Source organism: Varroa destructor, unplaced genomic scaffold (assembly GCF_002443255.2).
Source record: "Varroa destructor unplaced genomic scaffold, Vdes_3.0 BEIS01000001.1, whole genome shotgun sequence".
Classification (NCBI taxonomy): domain Eukaryota; kingdom Metazoa; phylum Arthropoda; class Arachnida; order Mesostigmata; family Varroidae; genus Varroa; species Varroa destructor.
In genome coordinates this window covers 1,104,127-1,125,193 of record NW_019211454.1, presented here as the reverse complement: position 1 = coordinate 1,125,193, position 21,067 = coordinate 1,104,127, and the positions used below count along the sequence as shown (strand labels likewise).

At 38.1% G+C, this 21,067-nt stretch overlaps 2 protein-coding genes across 20 annotated transcripts in view; one reads left to right on the top strand and one right to left on the bottom strand.

Moving 5' to 3' along the window:
- The first annotated feature begins 1,656 nt into the window (after positions 1-1,656).
- Positions 1,657-18,551, top strand: LOC111243483 (uncharacterized). Of its 11 annotated transcripts, none has more exons than XM_086977525.1 (10): positions 1,657-1,972; positions 2,364-2,459; positions 2,839-2,884; positions 3,737-3,908; positions 5,421-5,539; positions 7,966-8,136; positions 10,381-10,493; positions 10,647-10,770; positions 11,726-11,848; positions 12,262-13,351. In XM_086977525.1, the coding sequence occupies exons 4-10, from the start codon at positions 3,830-3,832 to the stop codon at positions 12,358-12,360; spliced, it is 828 nt and encodes a 275-aa protein (XP_086833651.1). In that variant the 5' UTR covers positions 1,657-1,972; positions 2,364-2,459; positions 2,839-2,884; positions 3,737-3,829; the 3' UTR covers positions 12,361-13,351. The 11 variants fall into 11 exon arrangements, with proteins under 11 accessions (XP_086833651.1, XP_086833649.1, XP_086833653.1 ...); XM_086977523.1 differs by having other exon boundaries at positions 2,364-2,502; XM_022789137.2 differs by lacking the exons at positions 2,364-2,459; positions 12,262-13,351 and adding exons at positions 13,657-13,701; positions 18,193-18,551 and having other exon boundaries at positions 1,660-1,972.
- Positions 11,465-21,067, bottom strand: part of CASK (peripheral plasma membrane protein CASK) — a 322,381-nt gene continuing 312,778 nt past the window's right edge. For 8 of the 9 annotated variants that reach the window (XM_086977510.1, XM_086977511.1, XM_086977518.1 and 5 more), the window contains 5 exons: positions 20,289-20,507; positions 19,348-19,516; positions 18,995-19,151; positions 18,210-18,336; positions 13,833-16,890 (listed from right to left, as the gene is read on the bottom strand). In XM_086977510.1, coding sequence (XP_086833636.1) covers positions 16,708-16,890; positions 18,210-18,336; positions 18,995-19,151; positions 19,348-19,516; positions 20,289-20,507 — 855 coding nt within the window. In that variant the 3' untranslated portion in view covers positions 13,833-16,707. Of the gene's footprint in view, positions 13,129-13,832; positions 16,891-18,209; positions 18,337-18,994; positions 19,152-19,347; positions 19,517-20,288; positions 20,508-21,067 lie in introns of those variants that run through there. The other variant, XM_086977513.1, reaches the window with a different exon arrangement.

The following is a 21,067-nucleotide window of genomic DNA, read 5'->3' as shown; positions in this document are numbered from 1 at the left end:
ACTCTGTTTTTCTCCGGCCAGAAACCGCCGTGAAATTGCCGCCAGCCAAAGAACGAAAGCTATAATCAAAAACCGAACCGTCGCTTAAAGTCTAACAAATCTCTCTGTGTTTCAATGCCGTTTTGCTGTCTAATTCCGAGCAAGGTCCATTATCCCTTTGGGACATCAAGTCTGAGTGACCTGCTTTCCACCGAAAGACCGATTGTCGAAAAATATTGTCTTTTTTACATTAGCAGTGTCTTACATGAATATCACAGAGGTAGTACTTACTCTAGACTTATTTAATACCTCGAATGTCAGAGACGAGTCAGTGATGCCTTATTATTCGCGTTTGATATGATGGCAAACGGCATCTTTCACAGAACTCCTCTGCAAACTGGTTTGCGGTTATATGCGGTGCTATTTAATAAACAGATTTCATCGTTTCCTTTATCGGCCTTAATCTAGTTTTGCCTTCGAAAGGCTATATGAATATATTGAAACCTGCTAGCTTTCTTTGAGCTCTAATTGCTAACGTATCTGTTTTTTTAATTATATTTAGGTTGACCAAAATACTTCTGGAACATTTGATTTCTAAATCCTAATCGGCGTGCTTGGTTCGATGCTCTCAAATTTGTTCTTTTGGTCAGGAAACAAGTCTTCACTTTATAGCTCGTCTATCTGTATTTACATGATGTTCGTACTTGTAAGTCGTAATGTAAAGGATAAGCAAAGCGTTCACTTTCGACTGCGCAAGATTCAGCGTGTCCCTCTACATTGTTATTGAGCTGATGGATCTATCTTTGGATCACTGCACACACGTATTATCTATGTTAGTCTTTTTGTGAGTGAACCGTGTCCGGCCATTTACATTTGTAACTCCGCCGTTGCTAGCGCTGACTTTAAGCGTTATTTTTACAGTGTTTAAGTCTGCATCTTTGCTGTGCCACGGGCGTATCGTCTGTCAAGTGTTTCGGCACTGGTAGAGCATGCGTTTCCGCTTCTTGCCTGTCTTTCTAGCAAAAGTATTTCGCTAGTAAACAAGAAGAGTAAATCTGATTCTTTAGTAAACCTCGAAATGTGGTCAGTTATCGGTATGACATTTTCCCCCCAGTCACATCTGTTGATGTTCCAAGTGCACTTTTATAAACGAGAATATGTTCTGGTGGAATTCTTCGTTCAGCCATTATAACATACTACAAAATCGATAAATGAGGTATTCTCTAAGTTTTACCGAGGTTGTGTCAGATCACATTTTAACAGATCTAGGCAACCTATATAAAAAGTTCCGAAACTATGTATCCGCATTATCGTTCTAAACCCTTACTACCTGAAAGTGTGTCAGTGAAAAGCTTATTAAGCGCTAATCTCTTACCGTTCACAAAAGCAGCTTGTTCAACTCGCAATCTCTTGCTACACCATGTGCTCTAGAATATTATAGATCTCATTACATGTGTTGCTTGAATAGCAATAGATTGTGCTTTGGATGGATACATTTTCTAGAGCTGTGAGTTATCGTGCCCGGCTCCGAAACCAGGCACAGGCGTATCGGACAGACATTACGATGCAGGGCAAGTGAGTTGTAGTCCTTTCCTTTGAACAACTGACCCTTGTTACCACACTAAATAAAATATATTACTTATAGTTAGTCCTGTTTCATACAACCTCCACCAGAGTTCAAGCGATGATAACAAGATACTCAAGAGCCACACTGATAGCTGCTGGCTATCTTCTCACTTTCGCTGCCTGTCGTTACGCAGATTAAATACTCGCCCGTGAAGAGAGCTAAGACACCACACGATTTCGGAATGAATACAAATGGCCATTATGATAGTCTCGCTGATTGCGTCGAGTCAACCGTGCAAAGGAACTTTGTCTTTATAGTGAAACCAATTCCGTGAGATACACCACAAGCAAGTCAATACCTGGTTATGTGCAAGAAAATCCATGGCATTCTATTTTCGGGATAGAAATGAGACATTCTATGTATTGTGTTAGTGCAGTTTTTAAAGCAAAGACATCACCTATGCCACCTTTTTCATTAAATAATAACCTTCCTTCCGGGTCACTTGACGTTCAACTCTAGGTTAAATATGTAGCAAGTCACTCCGTTTGCCTAGAAAAGACTGTAAAAACAGTATTTTTTTGAAAAAAACTATAAATGCCGTTTTTTAGTGCCTCAGAGTACAAAGCACAAGTATTTTGGTACATGAGGCTGGCATTTATGACCCGTTCTGCTTATATATCAGTCATTGTTATCTACACATTTTCCACACCTCAATAGCCCTCGTCAGATGTATTCTGAATCTCTGTCGGTACGTGGTTTATTTCCAAGCATGCGTACAAATAAAATAACATAAGGTTTTCTATTGTCACTACAAAAGTGAATTTCCCCCTTAGATCCGTACCATTGCGAGAGAGTTGCTGTACTGCTCGCAAACGCTCGTTTCGTGCATGATAATCTTCTAAACATAGAAAAGGTTTCGAAAATTCTTACAGGATATTCACGTTTTAATACATAGGGTAATTAGCTTTACAGCATCTTTAGTAGCTAACACGCAGTATTTTTGGTGCATTCCTGTAGCCGCTATCAACAATAAGTATGTTGATTACCGTTAGTTTAAACTCTGGTGCTGGCAAAAGATGACGAAAAATATTTGGAAGGGACAAGCGAAAGAGGGTCATTGGTACAGGAGTTGTTGATATCGTTACTAGCAATTAGGTGCAACAAAAACCTAATTAGATGCCTTCGAAGCAATACTAGACAGTGATTTCGCACACCTATCCTAGAATCGGCTTAAAGTACAAACAAGAACAATAAATAACCTTCATTTTTCTTTATTTTCCACTTTTCTTTAGAAATCTCTGCTACATCGGGCGCAGCTCAAGCACACGCATTCAACAGGTATTATTTTTTATTAATAGTGCGTTAATAACGTGTTTGCCTATTAAGCTTAAACAGTAATCTAGGTTCGAAACTGGGCGTAGGTACATTTCGTTTCATAGTAACAGTCGGCCGTCTGAAGCAATGCTTAAGGGCAGTACTGAACACAGAACTCAACATTAATTTAGGTATTATTATTATTATATGTAATAAATGCCATTACGTAACGATTTGTATGTCTTTCCTGCTTGCCTGGTCGCTGGTTTTCGTTTTGACTCTTAATTTTTTCTCGAAAATATTATTTCAGTCGTGTCTAGCGCATACAACAGTTCTATGGCTGTAGCCAAAGCTTCCATGCCAACACAATATGCTCTACCGAATCCCCTCTGTTATCACATGTCTTCAATTTACAAGGTTCCCATCCTTGTAATGGTGTTGTTTTTTTCATTATTCTGGTAGTTAGCATACTTCTTTAGCAGTTCCTGCCCTGAGGCTTTACTAATCATGGGAATTACCATACCGGGTTATATTTATTTTCTCCCTTGTTGTACAATATCAAGGAGCATTCCAGCCTCTTCGAGTTCAATAACGTCATCAGTCTGTCTGTTACTCGTTTAGCTGTTACAGACGACCCCTTATAACGTTTGTTCACTACCATTGTTTTAAGTGCTAGCCTATGTTATCGCTATAAATGTACGGCTAGCGTTCTTCTAGGCAACTGTATGTCTTAAAAGCCGACACATGCACCTTGTTCATTGTAATTTCGTTTGTATAAACTTGCAACTAATCCCAACATTTCACATTATATCGAAGGGGAAAATTCGATCAATACGTAGCTATTTTCTACCTAAAGTTTTCGTTGTGACGTTTTAGGTGTACGCGTTCATGGAAGTTGTTAGACGAAAAGCTCTGAAATGGCTTTAGTCTGACAACGAAAGTGTACCCCCTCAAACATCATCAGCTACAATGTCTGCCTTAGGGCAGATCGTGACCTCTTTGCTTCTTTTCTCCCTATCACACACTCAATATAATACAGTACAGGGAGGTGAGTCTGCTTGTCGCAACTTTCGTGTTCATTGAACTGTCTAGATGATATTAAAAAATAAACAGTTTAAACATAAAATAAGTATGAATAAATATATGTTTCATGTATAGATGTATTTTATACCATTTAATTGCGAAGTCGCAAAAAATTTGCCAGGCTAGAAAGCTCATATTACCAAACCATGCGTCGTCCTTTAGGCTCGGGCGTCCGTGTGCCTGTGTTTTTAGCATTCTTCTACCGCTCTCAGCTGTCGTATATACTTGTCGTATATACAAAAAGCGCTCATGCAATGAGTTGTATTTGAGCAACTTCTTGAAATATTGGTGCACCCGGTTGTTGATTATCAGTACAGTTTCAGTTCACTTATAGAAGGAAAATTTTGTTTGGCGACGCTGCCATTTTACAGATGCAACCTTCGTATTGCATTGTTGTTGCGTCTTGGGAGAATCAAACCTGACCTCAAATCAGCAGATTAGTCAGCTGTCAACACGGGTGCTTTCATGGCTTCTGGCTTTAAGATAGAAGAATGACGTTCTCGAATTGTTCAAATGTTTTCTTTGATTAAATGCAAATTTGTTGTTCAAATAAAAAAAAACTATTGTTTAAAACCATAAAAGGTTACCTTACTTATCTATACCAGACACGAGACAGGTAGCTCGAGAATGTTTATGTAACATTTCCTGCATGGTAAAGCTGGTTTGCTGTGGAAAACGATATTGAACTAGTGTCCACGAGAGCCGATCATACAATACTAGAAAAATCAAAAGAATCAACTTATCTGTACTTTTAACAATAATCAAATTCAATGCTTTGAAATAAGTCAAACTTTAAGTTTAAAATCATACTTGCAATACGCGTCGAACTGTCGAGCTGCGCTTTTTTCGTATAAATCGAGAAAAGCAAGGATGATTTCTAAATATTTGCTTACATGATAACAATGATTTTTACTATTGACATAGAGTCTGTAAGCCCATCGATCAATATAAATATTCAGTTTAGCCTAGAGGTTCTTCCGCAATCTACTCAATGTAACCAAGATTAGAACCGTTCCAACTGATGGTTTTACTAAAATTGGCCTACTCAACGTGATATAGCAGAGCATTGCCATTAGGACGCTTATCGGAGTCATACAACGGAGCTTTTGGGCTGATAGCTACAAATAAATGTGTAACACTGAAATTATCAACAAACTAACCAAGCTAGTAACACACTGCAATGGAGACTCAGTACATTTTCCATAATATATATCATAAAAGGAATAAGAATAAGATATTTACTATATGTAATTAGCTTGGCAAATGGCCCTTTCCAAACGAGTTAGTGTCGGTTAAACCATCCTTTAGCATTTGTCAGAGGCGCGTAGGGAGAAATTGATCGTCTCCCTACAGAAAAAACATAACACGTCACGCGATAAGCTACACACATATTCGAGGAATAATTGCTATGTGTCGATGGCAAAGAAAACGTGTACACTGGAAAGAACCTATATAACTTGTCTTTTTCTTTCCACAGACAGACAGCAGAATCAGCAGAGTGCCTATGAACCATCGAGAGTAGAACGTTTTCCAGATTCACAAATGCCTGCACTTGAAATCGGTGATGGATCCCGCACGCAACTCGGCTGGGAAGAGGTATGGCGCTCACTCATGTCGTGCCAATCATAAGCGTGTTCCAATTTCCTCTAGCTTTTAACGAAAAATATAGATAAATATGTGTTGTCCTTTAAGTGAAATTCTGGTTGAATTTCTAAGTTGTCCAACGTGCTACAAGAAAGCAATACCGAACGTAACACTCGAAATAGTCAATTAGTATACTGTAAGTCATTCAAACCCCATGTAGAAAAAATTGTTATTCAGTTGTTCCACCTGTGTAACTTCTGGAGCCCTTCGAATTTTCCCTTCAATCAGAAATGAAGTATGTCCACGCCCATTTTCGAAGCAAGGCCAGTTCACACGTCCTGCAGCTTATCACGGGTGCGTAATACTCAGCTGGTTAGATAGCTAAGTCAACACTAACTAAACAATGTAAAAATGAGGCAAATTTATACGCCAATCTACTTTTGCATATACACGCGTGAACGTTTAGATACACTGCTATTTATTTAATCTTAGCCTATAGCGTGTAGGCAAACTTACACTTACTCGCATTTGATCCTACCACAACTCGGGCAATAGTTCAACTTGGATCATTTCATACCGATCACATCTCGTTTCATTTATGCTTGAGCTACGAGTAGTGCGCCATTTACACCTTATAGATTTTCAAGATGGATGAGAATTGTTCACTTTAGACAAAACACAATACATTGTGATGAGCACAATCAGACATGTTGCCCCTAGTTTAAGTAACATAGACCTCGATTCCTGTGCCGACATTTTCAATAGCTGCATTTTCATTTCGATCTACAAAACCCCAAGCCTTTGAACAAATAGGCCCTGTTATACTACACTAATCCGCGTCGTTCCTTGCACGAGTGCATATGTCAATGATTATCTCTAGTAGACACATTAACAGTTTGATATCAATTGTTTATTTACTAGGCTGCTGATTAATAGATTACTGTTAATGTTATCTCAACCGACAGGTGCTCGGTTTGTCATTGTCACTATATACTCGCTGTGCAAGCGATATTACCGATTGGATTTGTCTGCCTCGACATTTTTCGTGAAGACGCCTCTTGTACGGAGCGTCGTACGTTTGAGCAGAGCGTACTATTGCGTCATTGTAATTCTAATTGATTGATTGATTGATTGATCCAATCATTCAATCTATACTTGCAACAATTACGTAGAGTTCAATATTTAACGATAAGGCGGGCAAATCTCTCTGTCCAAAGAGCACGCCCCTTTAATTTTTATCTGAGTTTCTTCAAGACGTGCGCGCTAGAGCATTCTCTAATCCTAATTGAAAAAAGTTTGGTCTTTATGGGCGACGTGTTAGGCGATAATTGAAAACTTATAAAATGGTTATTTTGGTTGCTCAGCCTTGTGAGCTTCTAACACGAACTAGGATTTTGCCATTTTTGAAATTAAAAGAAAAGTTTGTTTAGTAAGCCGACATGGAGATTATGAGACAGATGGACTGTAATGAACGATCGAAACAAGGATAATAAGCTATATCGATTATAAAAATATTTCAATGGAAGAGCGGGACTACTTAACATGATGATAACCCAATAAGTCCTACCTGACGCATACCCAGGTCAGATTTGGGCCAAGGATACCTTAGCGTAGCAAGCGAAGCCGAAGATGGACTTCGTAGGGGCGCAGTGAAATTTGTTTTTCAAGGCTTATATTAGAGTGTTCGAGGTCAAGACGTTACTTCTTCAGGTAGCAGGATACATGTATACATAACAATATTGTTGGTTAATATCATAAGAATATGGGTCGCAGTAGCTTAACTGATCACTACAAATGGCCTTACGAGGTCCCAAGAAAAACCTAGTATGCACAATTGAATGTAATGGCGTGAAGCTGCATAATTTACGCTAGTTTGAGTATGAAGAGAACGAAATTTGTTGATTTTGGAAAAATCTGTGTGATAATTTAAGCGAAGCGCTAGGCATAATAATGGGATAATGGAAGGGATATATAGAGTAAAACAACTTTAAAGAGATAACTGTTAAGCCGCGTGTAATATAATTAGATGTGACCTATCAGGAGTACAGTTGGTGGATCAGTCTAGTAAGTAAAAACAATTGCGACACTACGACTTTGCCGATTTATCATCGGTATCTCACGGTTCTTCTTTTCATCCTGTCCCTTTCAGTGTGACGTGATCATTATTACTGATTACGTGACATGCTACATTTCACCATGCTACCTTCTTGAACTAACTGAAAATTATGTTGCTTAAAAATTTTTTTTATTTATTAATCAAGATTGACTTTGGTTTATACTTTATCAAGCACGGCCGGTCAATTGGTGATATTCAATTACTGGAGTAGTAATTTAACACAACTTTTACCTAGCATTGTTGATGAAGAAACGCAAATTTCAATACATTTCCAGAATTCCCAAACAAGCTAGTAACAATAATCGTTACTTCCATTTAACAGAAATCCAACCCAGTAAAACAAATGCAGCCAGAGCGACAATTGTTAGTGCTGAACGAGTATTTAGATGCAACCCTACGCGAAATCCGTGAAAGTCCCCACCTGCGGAAGGTTCTTGATCCGCTTCGACTCGATAAAGAACCAATCCGCTTCCAAAACGGACATATCCATGACGTGAGTACTCAGCTGTATGAAATATGCTTACCCTTTTTTTACTTTCTATCTTAACAATTGAGCTGATGCAGAAAGTGCACCAAGACATAATCGAGATTCTTTTTTTTAAGCTCAATATCTGGTTTTCGTACCTGAAGAATTTTTTTTGTAGTCCTTGTATTATGCTACTTGCAGGTAATGGCAATGTGATGAATCAATTTTTCCTCATTACTGTGATCACTTAATAGTCTCAATTATTTATGTATTATTATTATTATTATATTGGAACCTGCGAAGTGGACTTAACTATACATGGTCATTCTGTAGGTAAGGGGCTTTAATTTTTTTCTGTATAATTTTATATTTTATTCACATTGATGAGATGTCGTATGGTTTTTTAGCTTCGCAATCAAAGATTCTGCATTTTAACCGCCGATTTGATAGTATTTACCCTAACGCCGCGCGAATCCAGGCCGCGATAGCCCAGCAGACGTTTGAGATGTCCGACTCGCAGATCCCTAATATCCCTTTATTGTCCCACAGCAATAACACTATATTCAGATCCTAATGCACAAACGACTCTAATTGGCATAGGCACAAGTGTGGTAATTTGTCGCGAGGTGCAAAAAAACAAACCGATGTAACGTCATCAGGACTATACAATGCTCAAAAGGATCCATTTAGGAGGCAAGGAATTTTGTTCTAACAGGGCCAATTCAAACGGGCCGCGAGCTTCGAATGCTTGTCGTTTTCAGTATTCCTATGAGCTCACTTGACACATTCACTTCACGTAGCCGTTTCCGCTCCACCTAGGAGGCAATGGACTTTTAACTAGAAATAGCTTCACAGTTCGAATTATTCCACGAGAATAGAGTCATCTACCTCAGTAACTTGTAGCAAAGCTATCCGGTTGCCAACAGCTGGGGTAGGTTTATATGTTTTCATGTTACAAAACGGCTGTTAGGGTGTAAATTGAAATATTAAGTTAGACATAATTGTCTTCAGTGGCAAGGCATCGTTTTAATTGGGTGGCAAAAACCCGTTTAACATTTTGACTTCTCAATAGTAACTCGAAAATTTATGTAATGATAAAAGATATTATTGAAAATGTATCATACATGTTTAAAACTTTTTTTTGCATTTGTCAACTAAGAATATACCAATGCGGTGAAAATATATTGTACAACTAAAACTATTGATAACATTTCCAGTATAATTTCTCTGATTGTGTAATATTTTAACACAAATACAGGTGTGGAAAAAGATGGCGATACGCGTTGCAACACATTCAATAATTTTTGTTAATCTTGAAGCCCCAACGTAGTAGGCCCGAAGAGTGAATAGTTAGGGAAGCTACCATAGTTGCTTGAGCTCAGGCAAATCGGAGGAGATATGAATGGTATCTTAGTTTCGTGAGTATTAACGTCTAATGCATTTTGGGAGACAAGGGAACTGTGTGAGATTACACAGTTTCGTTATAGAATCTTAGAAACATGGATCATTTGTCCTCACTCGTTCATATTGTCAATACCCATCTACCCCATTCGGTATTGAGACTCACTGGCCTGAAAAGGGTTTTTCGGAGGATTCGATCTTTCGATATCGATCTCCAGAAGGTCTTAGCAAATGCAAAGAATTGCCTTTTGAACTATATTCCTCTATCTATCAACAATGACAGACGGCTTTGGCAATGGGAAAATCTTTCTCGCCCATTGTATGTTGCTGAATACTCAATAAGACAGATAATGCATAGCTCAAAAGATGCTTAATACGCGCGAAATCTACCGCACAGGAATTTTCACTATATAGGTCGTACGATTATTTACGTAATCAGTTGAAAAGGTAGTTTCGCTTGAAACAGACTATTCAGCCGCTCGTGGTTGTTAGCAGCCTTCAATAAATCCATTCTTATATCATTTCTAGGTAAACCCATCAAACGTACATCACACCCGAACGAATGCAACTTACAAACACTCCTCATAGTACCCAGATGTGTGAAGAAACCATATTAGCGAATCATATTGCTTACAGTCTATTAGACTGTAAGCATGTGTATTAGGCTGTCAAAAAAACACAAATAAATCGAAAATATTCACTATACTCCTCCGAATATTCTGCCTAAGAAACGCGCATAGTCAAAAAGTGGAGGTTGTGGATAAACGACCACAGACATAGGTTTCGATACAAATGTGAGCGAAATTCCAACTGTTCAACGATTCTATCGCGTGAAAGAGTTCGATAAGCTTTTTTTTTTTTTATATTCAGGTTCGTATTGGCGGTCTCCTGTCACTTCACCGCCAAGGCAATGTTTCCCTTTTAGCCAATGAAGGAATTCTGCTCGCTGAACTTGCCGTAACAAACCTTAGCGTGTCCTTCCAGTAAGTTGTCTTAGTTGTAATGTATAGTATACATTAAATACATACTATACAATTTAACTTTTCGAAACTTACATGCCAGAAGCTACGGGTTCGCTGTGAACGTAAGCCCCACCTAATTCGTCATATAATACGTTCTCTTTTTATCGTTTCTAGGTACCAATATACACTTGTCTCACAATTAAAGTTCGAAGGTAGATTCGATGGTTCATTGGAAAAGTTGTCTGCGACGCTTCACATTAGGCTTGCCGAACACACCTCTCAACTACTGTTATTCGAAGTAAGTGTATGTTTCATTGAGAGGTAAAGGGAACTACTGCATCTCTAGACAGAGTCGCTATAGACGCATAGAGTATACAATTATTTTAACTTATTATTTCTATTGAGTTCCCGCAAACCCCAATAGTAACTAAAAATAGTGTCCTTAACAATATTTATTAACATAATAAAAATAATTGTAAAATAAAAAATTATTACACCTATGTCACTTCCAATGTGTAAACGCTTTTGCAGTCCATCCAATACTCAGAACCATATGCATATATTTAAATCGAAGTTCGGGCAAACCTTGGAGGACTGTTTGTCTTAGCAATTTTCTGAAGAATACAGCAGCAGTTAGTCTTCAATTTTTCGTCAAGGAGGTAATTATCATCTATATGAAAGTCAACCGCAGAAATGATGAAGAACGTGCTCACGATCCAAAAGCTATCCCTATTGTGAGCGAAGGCAAATTTCTAGTCAATGTCTATGTTCCGAGCGTGTTGTACAGAAATGCTATTAAAAGAAGATTCGTACATTTGTAAAGGAAACACTTGAAACGAATTTGTGAGAGATTTATGTCTTAATTTGCGGGTGGTGGCTATGTTGAACAAAACATGGCTCTCGGAAACGATACTTTTTGCGCGTGAAAAACATGTCGCTGAAATGTTTGCTTAGACAGAGTCTTAAAATCAACTCAGAAGAAAACAGACAAATTTAGATGGCACACTCTGTTATTTTCATCAGTGTTTATTACGTTTGTTTGATAGCTGTATACATATAGCGCTTGATAAAATATGACGGTCGTAATAAGATACACGACTTCGACTGTGTAGAAGCGCCAGGAGCATCCCAACAGGAAGAGCTGGGGCAGATAATACTATAAACTACGCTTTGTTATATGCTAAAAAAATATAGCAAAGACAACGTTTCGAAATGCAGATTTTGTAATTAAGTATTATGTTTACGTTTTTTAGGTTGTCGACGTTGGCCGCTGCAGAGTTCATAAGTTTACAGGTGCCTCACGCGCTCTTAACTGGGCTATCCGTAGGGCTTTGCAGTTCACGATTAATTCTAATCGCGATCGAATACGCAGAAAGGTAATTTTATCGCTTCGTTGAAAGTCTATTTGCGGTAATTAAAACTACGCGACCTTTTTAGTTATAATGGTCTCAACCTTAGACATTTAAGCGAGCCTTATTATTCTAGCTGGACGCCTATTATCCTAAGTATAAGAAAATTAATTCGAAGAAGGAGCAAACAAGGCTTAGTCTACAGGGCAGTGAGTACTCTTAGCTTCTCATGCTTAATATTCAAATTGTTCAGGCTCGCTCAATGCAACGTACTAGAAGTATTTCATTGAAGAGAACGTTTCCGCGCTTCTCTAAAAACCTTTTTTCTTCTCCACCTACCTGCATTTATCTTTTATTTTCGATAAAGCTCTTCCTATACTATCAGCGTGCTGTAATGATATTGTGTTGTAAGTGGAATTTTAACTAAAAACTCCTCAAAGGTGGACGTTCCAGGTGGAAGGAAAACATATCTTCGACACCTTTCGTCACGGCCAAAACGCTTTTCAAGCAACCCGAGACATTTACCTTGCGTACGGTAGTGACGTTATCTCTAAGAGTGGTTTGCCAAATTAGAAATCGGTATACGAGACCTACAATATGTCTCCCGCCTTGGCCAACCATCTGACTTAATGGCGGCCAGCTGACAACATCTGAAGAAAAAAGCTCGACAAACATCTCAGAGATTAGTCGAAAAGGCGGGCTGCGGTCATACGACCGTCGTTAAGTGCCTCATACATTCATTTAAGGCTTGGGTACTTCATAAACTTTCTGAATCCAACAAGGAATCACAGCCTTAGACCGGCCGGTATCAAGCGTCACGAGGTTACAATAACTGATTTTCACACAGGATTGTTACCGGTAATAGAAAATGATGTCTGCAGATCAACATGAACCGGAGCTCGGAACGGGTAGCTCCAGAAGGAAAGCGAAGGCTTAGAGTCCAGACCTTTATACAAAGAGGTTATGGTTTGCATTTGGCATCTGATCTACTAGGAATTACTTTTTACGAATTTGACAATTGATCGGCACGTTTAGTTAGCTCGGTTGCGTGAAGTCAGCCAGGCTATTTAAAAGATCAGACTTGTAATTGAAATCAAGTCATTTTGTCTTTTGTCACAAGGCAGATATCCCAAAAACTGCTCTGATAGTTCTGTCGTACCCTCCATATTCTCCGGACCTTACGTCGACAGATTTTCGCCCTTTCCTCTCAACAAGCAATCGTCTTCGTTGACTTGTCTTCGACACAAATCAAGAATCCTCTCCGAGACCAAACACGCTACCTTCCGGCGAGACGGCATACTCATTTACTGGAAACATAGGAGAAAATTATAAACGTTGATGGGAACATACAAAGCCATAATTTATTATTACAACAATCAAAAACACGGTGTTGTTTACCTAGTGAAAAAGCATGGAAGATTTCTTTCTAACGTATATTTATTGATCAAGCAAGATGGACAAATTTCTTTATTATCCAGCTTGCTTGGATTATAAGGCACTCCGAAGAGACTATAAAGAAACTCAGATTTATCTTGGTTTTCTATTTATTTAAAATAATAAAGTGGTTTATAGGTTTTATTATTTTACTTCGTTGGTCATGTCATGTCGGAAACAGCACAGCGTTCCGGCGCTCAAGCCATCAAACACGCTGCGTATACGACGAGTATCAAATAATTAAAGCGTTGATACCTAGCGAGTTATTATAGATTACTAAGAATTTAATTTTCCTCAGAGATTCTGTAGCGTGGCGAGGACCCATTTGTATATTCCGGGTCGGTAATTATTCTTTTTGGTACAAGCCGTATATATGTCGCATGCCTCTTTGTTTCTTCCAGGTGGAAAGCGTTTTACGACCCGTTATCGAGGACGAACTTCGGAAGGTTAGCCTCGAAAAAATCATCGCTAATATCCTCCACTAGCGGTTGTTACAAACTGTACCGTATAATACGTGGAACGTAACGTGCCGTTATATATATGGAAGCGTACTTGGCTATTAATAATTACACATTCGTTTCTTCGAAAGAGTAATTATTTTTATTATTAATATTATTTTGTATTCATATTTTTCTCGTCTCACGCTCGCCGCTTTCTCACAGTCAATCTCACATTCTCTTTTGCTCCCTCCTAGTATAGATATATTTATAAATTTCTATGTGTAACGTTTTCATATTGGAAGTGTATATTTTGATTCTATTATGCTTTTGTCCTAATATTACCATAGTAATTGTTGTCCTTTGTGTGATGACAAAGATCATCAATTCCTTACATAATTAACTGTATACAGATTATTTTTTCAACTATGTTTCACGCTCAGCTTTCAGGCCCACAATGAAACTTTATGATTGAAGCACGTTCTATTTTTTTTTTTTTTTCGTACGCTATATTTGAAAATCGTTCCTAAAAAATTCTAAAGTGACTGTTACATGAAGTATCCTTGACATTTATTTGCCTTTGTCCTGTTTCGTTATATTATGCTTATTACCCTAAAGTGACGAACGTCAAGTCATTATTGCCACACTTTCTCCTTTAGTCAGTAATAATATATACAAGATATTATAGCTCTAGTTAATAGCAACCGTATCTGTTGCTAAGAGCAACAGCCAATGGTCAATTGGCGCAATAGCGATCCATTCTTGCGTTTAGACTCTTTTCCATATAATACCAATAAGGATTATTATTGTTACATCTATGATAATATTTGATGCTACTTTGTCGTATTTTTCGTTTCCATTCGATAGCATACGAGTTAAAATAAGTAATGGCATCTGGTTTCTGGTTCTGAAGAACAAACGAAGTGAAATATATGACTGCTAGCGAAACAGACCCCCTGTCTATAGATCGTATTTTGAATCGTAAACAGTCATCAAAGCCTTCGTGACCGAGCTTCGTAGAGAAACTGAAAAGGGATAGGGTCGTCAGTTGAGGCATTTCAACCTGCTATTTAGATTAAACACGGAAACGTCAAACAGGGTCCGAATAATAGCAGGTGAGCATCTCATGTCTATATACGTAAAGCAATTCGTTCCTTTTAGTGCGTACATGGAATAAGTTCGGCAAAGACCGATCTGTAATAACTTGCCCGGTTTCAGAAACGGATCATAACAACGATAAGAGTACAACAATTGCTCTTCTTTAGGTATACCTATTTATGGCTCATGTCACGTGTAATATTCATATACAACCTATCACTAAATGTAGTGATGGAAATTCATCATGTGTTTTGTCACGATGGCATACAGATAGGCAGTTTTATTTGACGACATACATACTGTCACCGAATAAATTGCCCGTGAACTAAAAAGCTTCTTTTCTAGTTCTATCAGCTTGACTTTTGCGTCGCATCAACCATACGCACCTATCCTATCTCTTCACTTCGATTTCTAAAGCCTGCCATTTTTAGCTATTTTTAAAATCAGGCCACATGAACCTATTAATTTGTTTAGGGTGATTTACAATACTTGACAAGAACTCGTTTCTGATTATCGTCCGACTCATTGTGTGATGCAATACAACTTCATTTCACTATACCTCGAAACTTTCCGATGAGGCCCACCAGCCTAAATATCCAACAGCACAAGTTTGAACCTTATCCCAAGTTTATTACTACCATTAATATAAAGCGGCCTTCATCGCTAACCTGATCCGTCGTACCACACATTCTGTATTATTGAATTAAAAAATTTCCATCTTCTTAGACAGAACGAACTATAACTTTTTTTTTTTTCTTTTCAATCTAAAAAAAGGTACCTGAAAGCTAAACCGTGCCAATAAAAGCTTATACATATTCCAATAAGGCTTATACATTATTTCATTAGTAGATTTCATTTCTTTCGATATTTAGAACGCTTTGACGTCTCGGCGACAAGTTTTACGAGAAGCCGATATACAGCGTAATGCATTACTGACGCGGGAGCCAACAAATATTCCATATAATGATTATATAAAACTAATTTCCAACTTACTACTATACGCAACACTCTTGCCCTATCTAACATCCATATCTACATTGTATTTATTAATACTATATAATTAAAAATAATAGATTAGTCTTTGTCGTAACTTAGACAAAAGCAGTTGCGAACGGTTGATTAATGGTATTTCCAATATATATATATATATATTTGTATATACGAACGGGTGTTGTATCTGTAAATAATTTTTATACGGAGCATGTGGGCTCGAGAAGCCTCGAGAAAAGAGAACTTAAAAAAGAACTCTAATCATTCTGTTTGAATGATTAAGAACACCACCTACGGATATACTAGTAGCAATCCACTGTTAGCAAAGACATTATGATGTATATCTTACTGTAGTATCTGTTTTGCTAAAACATAGACTTTCTGAGAGATTTTCTGAGAGATCAGCACTATTAATAACCCCATCTGACTGCAAAGGACCAGTTCGATTCAGACGTCGCACGGCCTCGTTAAAATCGTTTTATTACACTTCGGGATCGAGGTACATAGAGCTATGCAATTTGGCCTGGTTCAAAAAAGTTGTCGTTGCAACGTTCATAAAAATGCGATAATACACCGATAGATTTCCTCCGCTTTTAAAGTTTGTCTTCTTGCTCACAATAGCGTCACTCTCGGAAGGCAGTGATCCATTCTATTAATTCAGTTACGTCATATCATATCAATCAAATAGACGGGTGATCAGCAGAAAGAGACCCGTAATGCGTTACGGCTGAAGCTGATAAGCAAGCGAGTATGCTTTTACATAGTTACCAAATATTTTAGCTCTATGTACGTGCAAGGCTGAACGCTGCACTAGAAATTGCCTAGCATAGGTTCGTTGTTTGGTAAGCGAATTTCTCTCGTTAATGCCTTATTATTATTCTTGTAGTAGAGTTGAATTTGCTGCTGGTAAAAGTCTTCATGTCACCGTTATCGGTAAACCCATGTTACCGGTACCCATTGCTCCTGTAGATGTATTAGTTCTGCAGCTTCTCTCAGTTGATGGATAGTGTCCCCTATGTCTGAGTTGACTATCGTTAAGTCAAACCATCGACCGAACGTGTTTGCTAGCTGGGTAGATTCGCGATTCAAGCGTTCTAAACTACCGTCCACCTGCGTAAGAAAAACACACAGGAGTGATCGTATGGCATAAGCATTTGGTCAAATTAAATAAGTTAGTTAGGTCAAGCAGCTTTTTCTCCTTGTAGCAATAGTTATAATATAATAATACCCTTGAAGTTCGTAGCGGCTTTATTCTAGCATCACAGATAAAGTTAGATAAGGGAAAATTGTTCACTATATTCGTAAAACTGTCTTCCGATATTCGTTTTGCGCCATGTTTGACTCAATTACACGTTTCAATCAAGCTGTAAGAGTCCCCAAAAGTGGATATCGAGCAAAAATCTGTCTACGATATGACTGGTCAACCGACGAACCGTGTATGTACAACCGAGTATACGGGTCGAACATTTTCTAAAATCGAACGAGAGTAACCTTGTTTTCTCGAAAATGATCCCATGCTACAGGAAGTGGGTAATCTACAACACTGTCATTCGGGGAAAATTATGGTCAAAGCGTAGCAATGCTCTTTAATTGAGTGCTAAAGCTGAATGACCAATTTTCACCTCAAGAACCAGTATAACCTTACTCCAACGAGTCGTATTGGTCTGTGCGGCTTGTGTGCATCTCTCTGAGTGTGTTTCTATGGTAACTATAACTGACAACAATATTGACGCGCTAACTCAGCGTTTGAGAAAAAATATTACCATATATTAATAACCAGAAAATATAACGATCTGGGGAAAATAAGGTTAATAGCTGCTTGTATGGTTGCTATGCCGTTTCATAGGTCTGTTAGAGAAACCTCATAAGTCCAGCAAGGCCCACTTACTTTGTAGTCCTACCTAAAAAGAGATGATTTCAAGAAGTTACTTACACAAGTAGAATAATTAGAATTGCTAAAAAGATACTAGTAACGACCCAATGGTTTAAGACAATGCATACAAGAAAAGCAACATGACAAGGCTCGGCTTCACATATCTTACGTGAATTTGCAAAAATTGTTGGAATTTCATTTGGATGTTTTACCCTAGTCATAGTCTCGGCCTCTTTCATCCTAATTACTACTTTTTCTGGCCCTTCAGTAAAAATAATTTTATGTATTTAGATGCTATAAGGCCAGCTTATTGCAAGCATAAAAATAGAGTTGAAAAGTTGCGCGAAAGATAAGCGAGTGTTGTAGCCAATAACCGCCAATGTAGCGTTGATTAAAGTTGGGGGGACGAAAAATTGTTTTTAATTATAATTAGGCAAAATTCCGCTGCGAACTTGTAAATTAATATACAACGCACTGTATAATAATTTATAGGGATTTATATCTGTTGTTTTAAGAGCCTTCTTTTTTTATTGACACAGCTTCAATTTATACGTACATCATGAAGCGTGCCAAGCGGTGGAGCGGCGATAAAGACGACAAACGGCGTGAACTCGGCACATCGAAGCATCTTCAATGCCTGAGGCTCTACATCCAGTATAGCCATTTTACCGCTGTTGATTATCCTGAAAAATATTGATACACTTTAACATGGAAACTATCTTAATTGTGTTAAACGGTTGTGAATTCGATCATGTTAGGGTGGTTTATATTTTCTACATAATAAACTCCTTCGGCGAATCTCCAAATTTATGAAATTGTATCTCTATTGAGAGTTACCTTTTGCTCAATACTAATTCTTTATCTTTTAACTTGTATAGAACAAATCTGTGTCAAGCTCTATCCAGTGTTTTTTTTTCGAGAGATAAGCAATTATCCTACTTTTGCCAATGTTCTATGTGTATCGTTGCAGACAGCACTATTTTCCATACTTGTTTAATTTATTCGTTAGATCTAAACTTGTAAGTTGCATTAGTTTTCGTCCGAAGGACTATTTAAGAAGCGTTAGACAGGCGGCTGAGATAACTGGTACATGCTTTAAGTGAAACCGCTGATTACAACACGGCCTATAGTGCGAATGGCATGAGCTACAGTAATCGGCACATATCTCAAGTTTAACTTAAGACACTGAACGGATTTAAACGCGCAAGTGGACTGTATTCAACGGCTTTTTGTGCATGAGTGGTCTATATGGATAGGCACTTGTCCTGCAATTTCCAGGTTAGAAAAGCGCATACACTATATATTTGATGCGCCAGCATTGGGTCAATAAAATATAGATACCTTCGGATCGTGTCGAGTTTTGTTCCGTACATGGCACCTTCGTGGCCGCCGTATTCGAGGTATTGATTGGTAGCAATATCTCTTAACATTTCATCTTGATGCACAAAAAAATAATGATGCCCGTTTTCCTCGCCCCTTCGCTGTGGTCGCGTCGTATCTGTATCAAATAAGATTGAGCTCGTCAAAGACAACTGATTAATTAGCATAAGGAAGCACATACTTAGAGTCAATAAGGTATAGTAGACAAGATACTCTGTTGAGGAAATTACGCTTTATAGTATTTCTAAATTAAACTACATGTTTACGATAACATTTATCATTAACCAGTGTAGACAGCAAAGTGGGTTACTTACGTGGGATTGGATATGCGTATCGTTCAGGATTGCCTCCAATCAACGTGTTCTTAATGTGTCTCCGTCCCACCCCATGGGCCCCGAGTAGCACAAGGGTGTTACGGCGAAAAGCGGGAACTTTCATCACTTCTTCATAGCATGACAAGTCCATATCGTCCGCAAGAGCGCGCTAAATTGGGAATAAAGACAATATCGAAGAGTATTACTGGTATTAACAATCGTGTCTAGTCTTAATGTTTGATTCTCCTTAGTAGGCAACAATGTACAAAAGAGAAATCAACGATTCTATTGACAAAAAGAAGCAATTAGGCATATACGAAAGCTACACATTTCACACGATTCGGCGTACCAGTCGTATAAATTAAATAATTTTATGTTTTAGTGTTCTTGTTATGTAGCGCATGAGCAAAAAGGCACAAGAAGATGTAATGTAGAAGCTGAAAGATCGCCATTGGCTCTCCCCATGTAACTTTCAAGCTTCATCGTGAATATCACATTGCATCACTTACAAAAAGCACGTTCAGTAAACATCAGAGCTAACAGAGATGTCTCAGGTTTTGCAGGTTAATGGACTCATGTAAATAAAGTTTTCCCAATTAACCCGGATCTATTCTAATAGAACATCCATTAGGTAATCCTACATAGCATTAATGCTATGTTAATTTGTTTCACATGATATTTTATTACTAACCCGAATTTATATGTTATTTGTCATAAAGGGCTGCATCGTCTGTGGAACTACTGTTGGCCCTGAAACACTTCTATTGTTTTTTAAGTTAAAGGTACATTTCTATAGCAAGTAAAACAATTTTAAGGAAGGGAATATAAAATAACAAGCGTCATTCAAATGGGACAGATGCTTTTTATGTTTAGCTAATTTCAGCCGTGATAACAATTAGCCGTGATACAGTAAGAAGATCGACAAATTTTGAAATACTTACTTTGGCAGCAAGCTGCTTTTCTTTTTCCTTTTTACGTTTTCGAAAGATTGAGCAATTCGTCGAGTCGCGGTGATGACCGTACTTGTCGTTCTTGGCATTCTCCAGCGCTGTTTGTGTTAGACGCCATTCTTGAAGTTCGGGCGATGGAACGAGTCCGGAGGGACCCTCAGGTGAACATTTACGCACCTGCCACCAGTTTGCATCCTCTTTATTTATTACCTGTAGAAGGGAGATGATAGCACAGGAACTTGCGCTGGTACTTTAAGTATGGTTCACATGAATCAATAGAGTAGCTCCGATGATGAATTGGACAGGGAAACATGATTTGAGGCAAGAGATAGTTCCTCCAAAGCGTATTATATGCAACGACTAAATTTCTAAATTGGATAAACAAATATAGCGATAACAACTCGAGCTTCTCTGAGCTGCATTTCATAGCAGATTCTCTGTAGAATAAGTGTTTGATAGCTGCTAGTAAGCCAACAATAAACTGCTGATAGTTAAATCCTATAGAAGGGATATACTTGTACCGTGTAGACAGAGGTGTGCATTTGATAATCAAACTAAGTATTCTGCTTATTACATAATATACCTTTACGATAGTATTTGATTTATTTCTAATACTGCCTTTAAATTGTATTTACGTTATCACTTCTCTAGACACTTTCCTGGCGTAGTGGGTTTCATGGGCAAAGCCCTACGGGTACCAATACTGTTTTTTTACCAACTTCAACGAACGTGATTGGACCTTAACCTTCTCAGAGTATCAATAACGGAAG

What these genes read in the sequence shown, in the direction of transcription:
- LOC111243483 (XM_086977527.1), top strand. Translation starts at nt 3,830, where the DNA reads ATGTCTGCCTTAGGGCAGATCGTGACCTCTTTGCTTCTTTTCTCCCTA. An exon ending in CGCAACTCGGCTGGGAAGAG is followed by an intron (nt 5,540 to 7,965) that starts GTATGGCGCTCA and finishes TCCATTTAACAG; the next exon opens with AAATCCAACCCAGTAAAACA. An exon ending in AAAACGGACATATCCATGAC is followed by an intron (nt 8,137 to 10,380) that starts GTGAGTACTCAG and finishes TTTTATATTCAG; the next exon opens with GTTCGTATTGGCGGTCTCCT.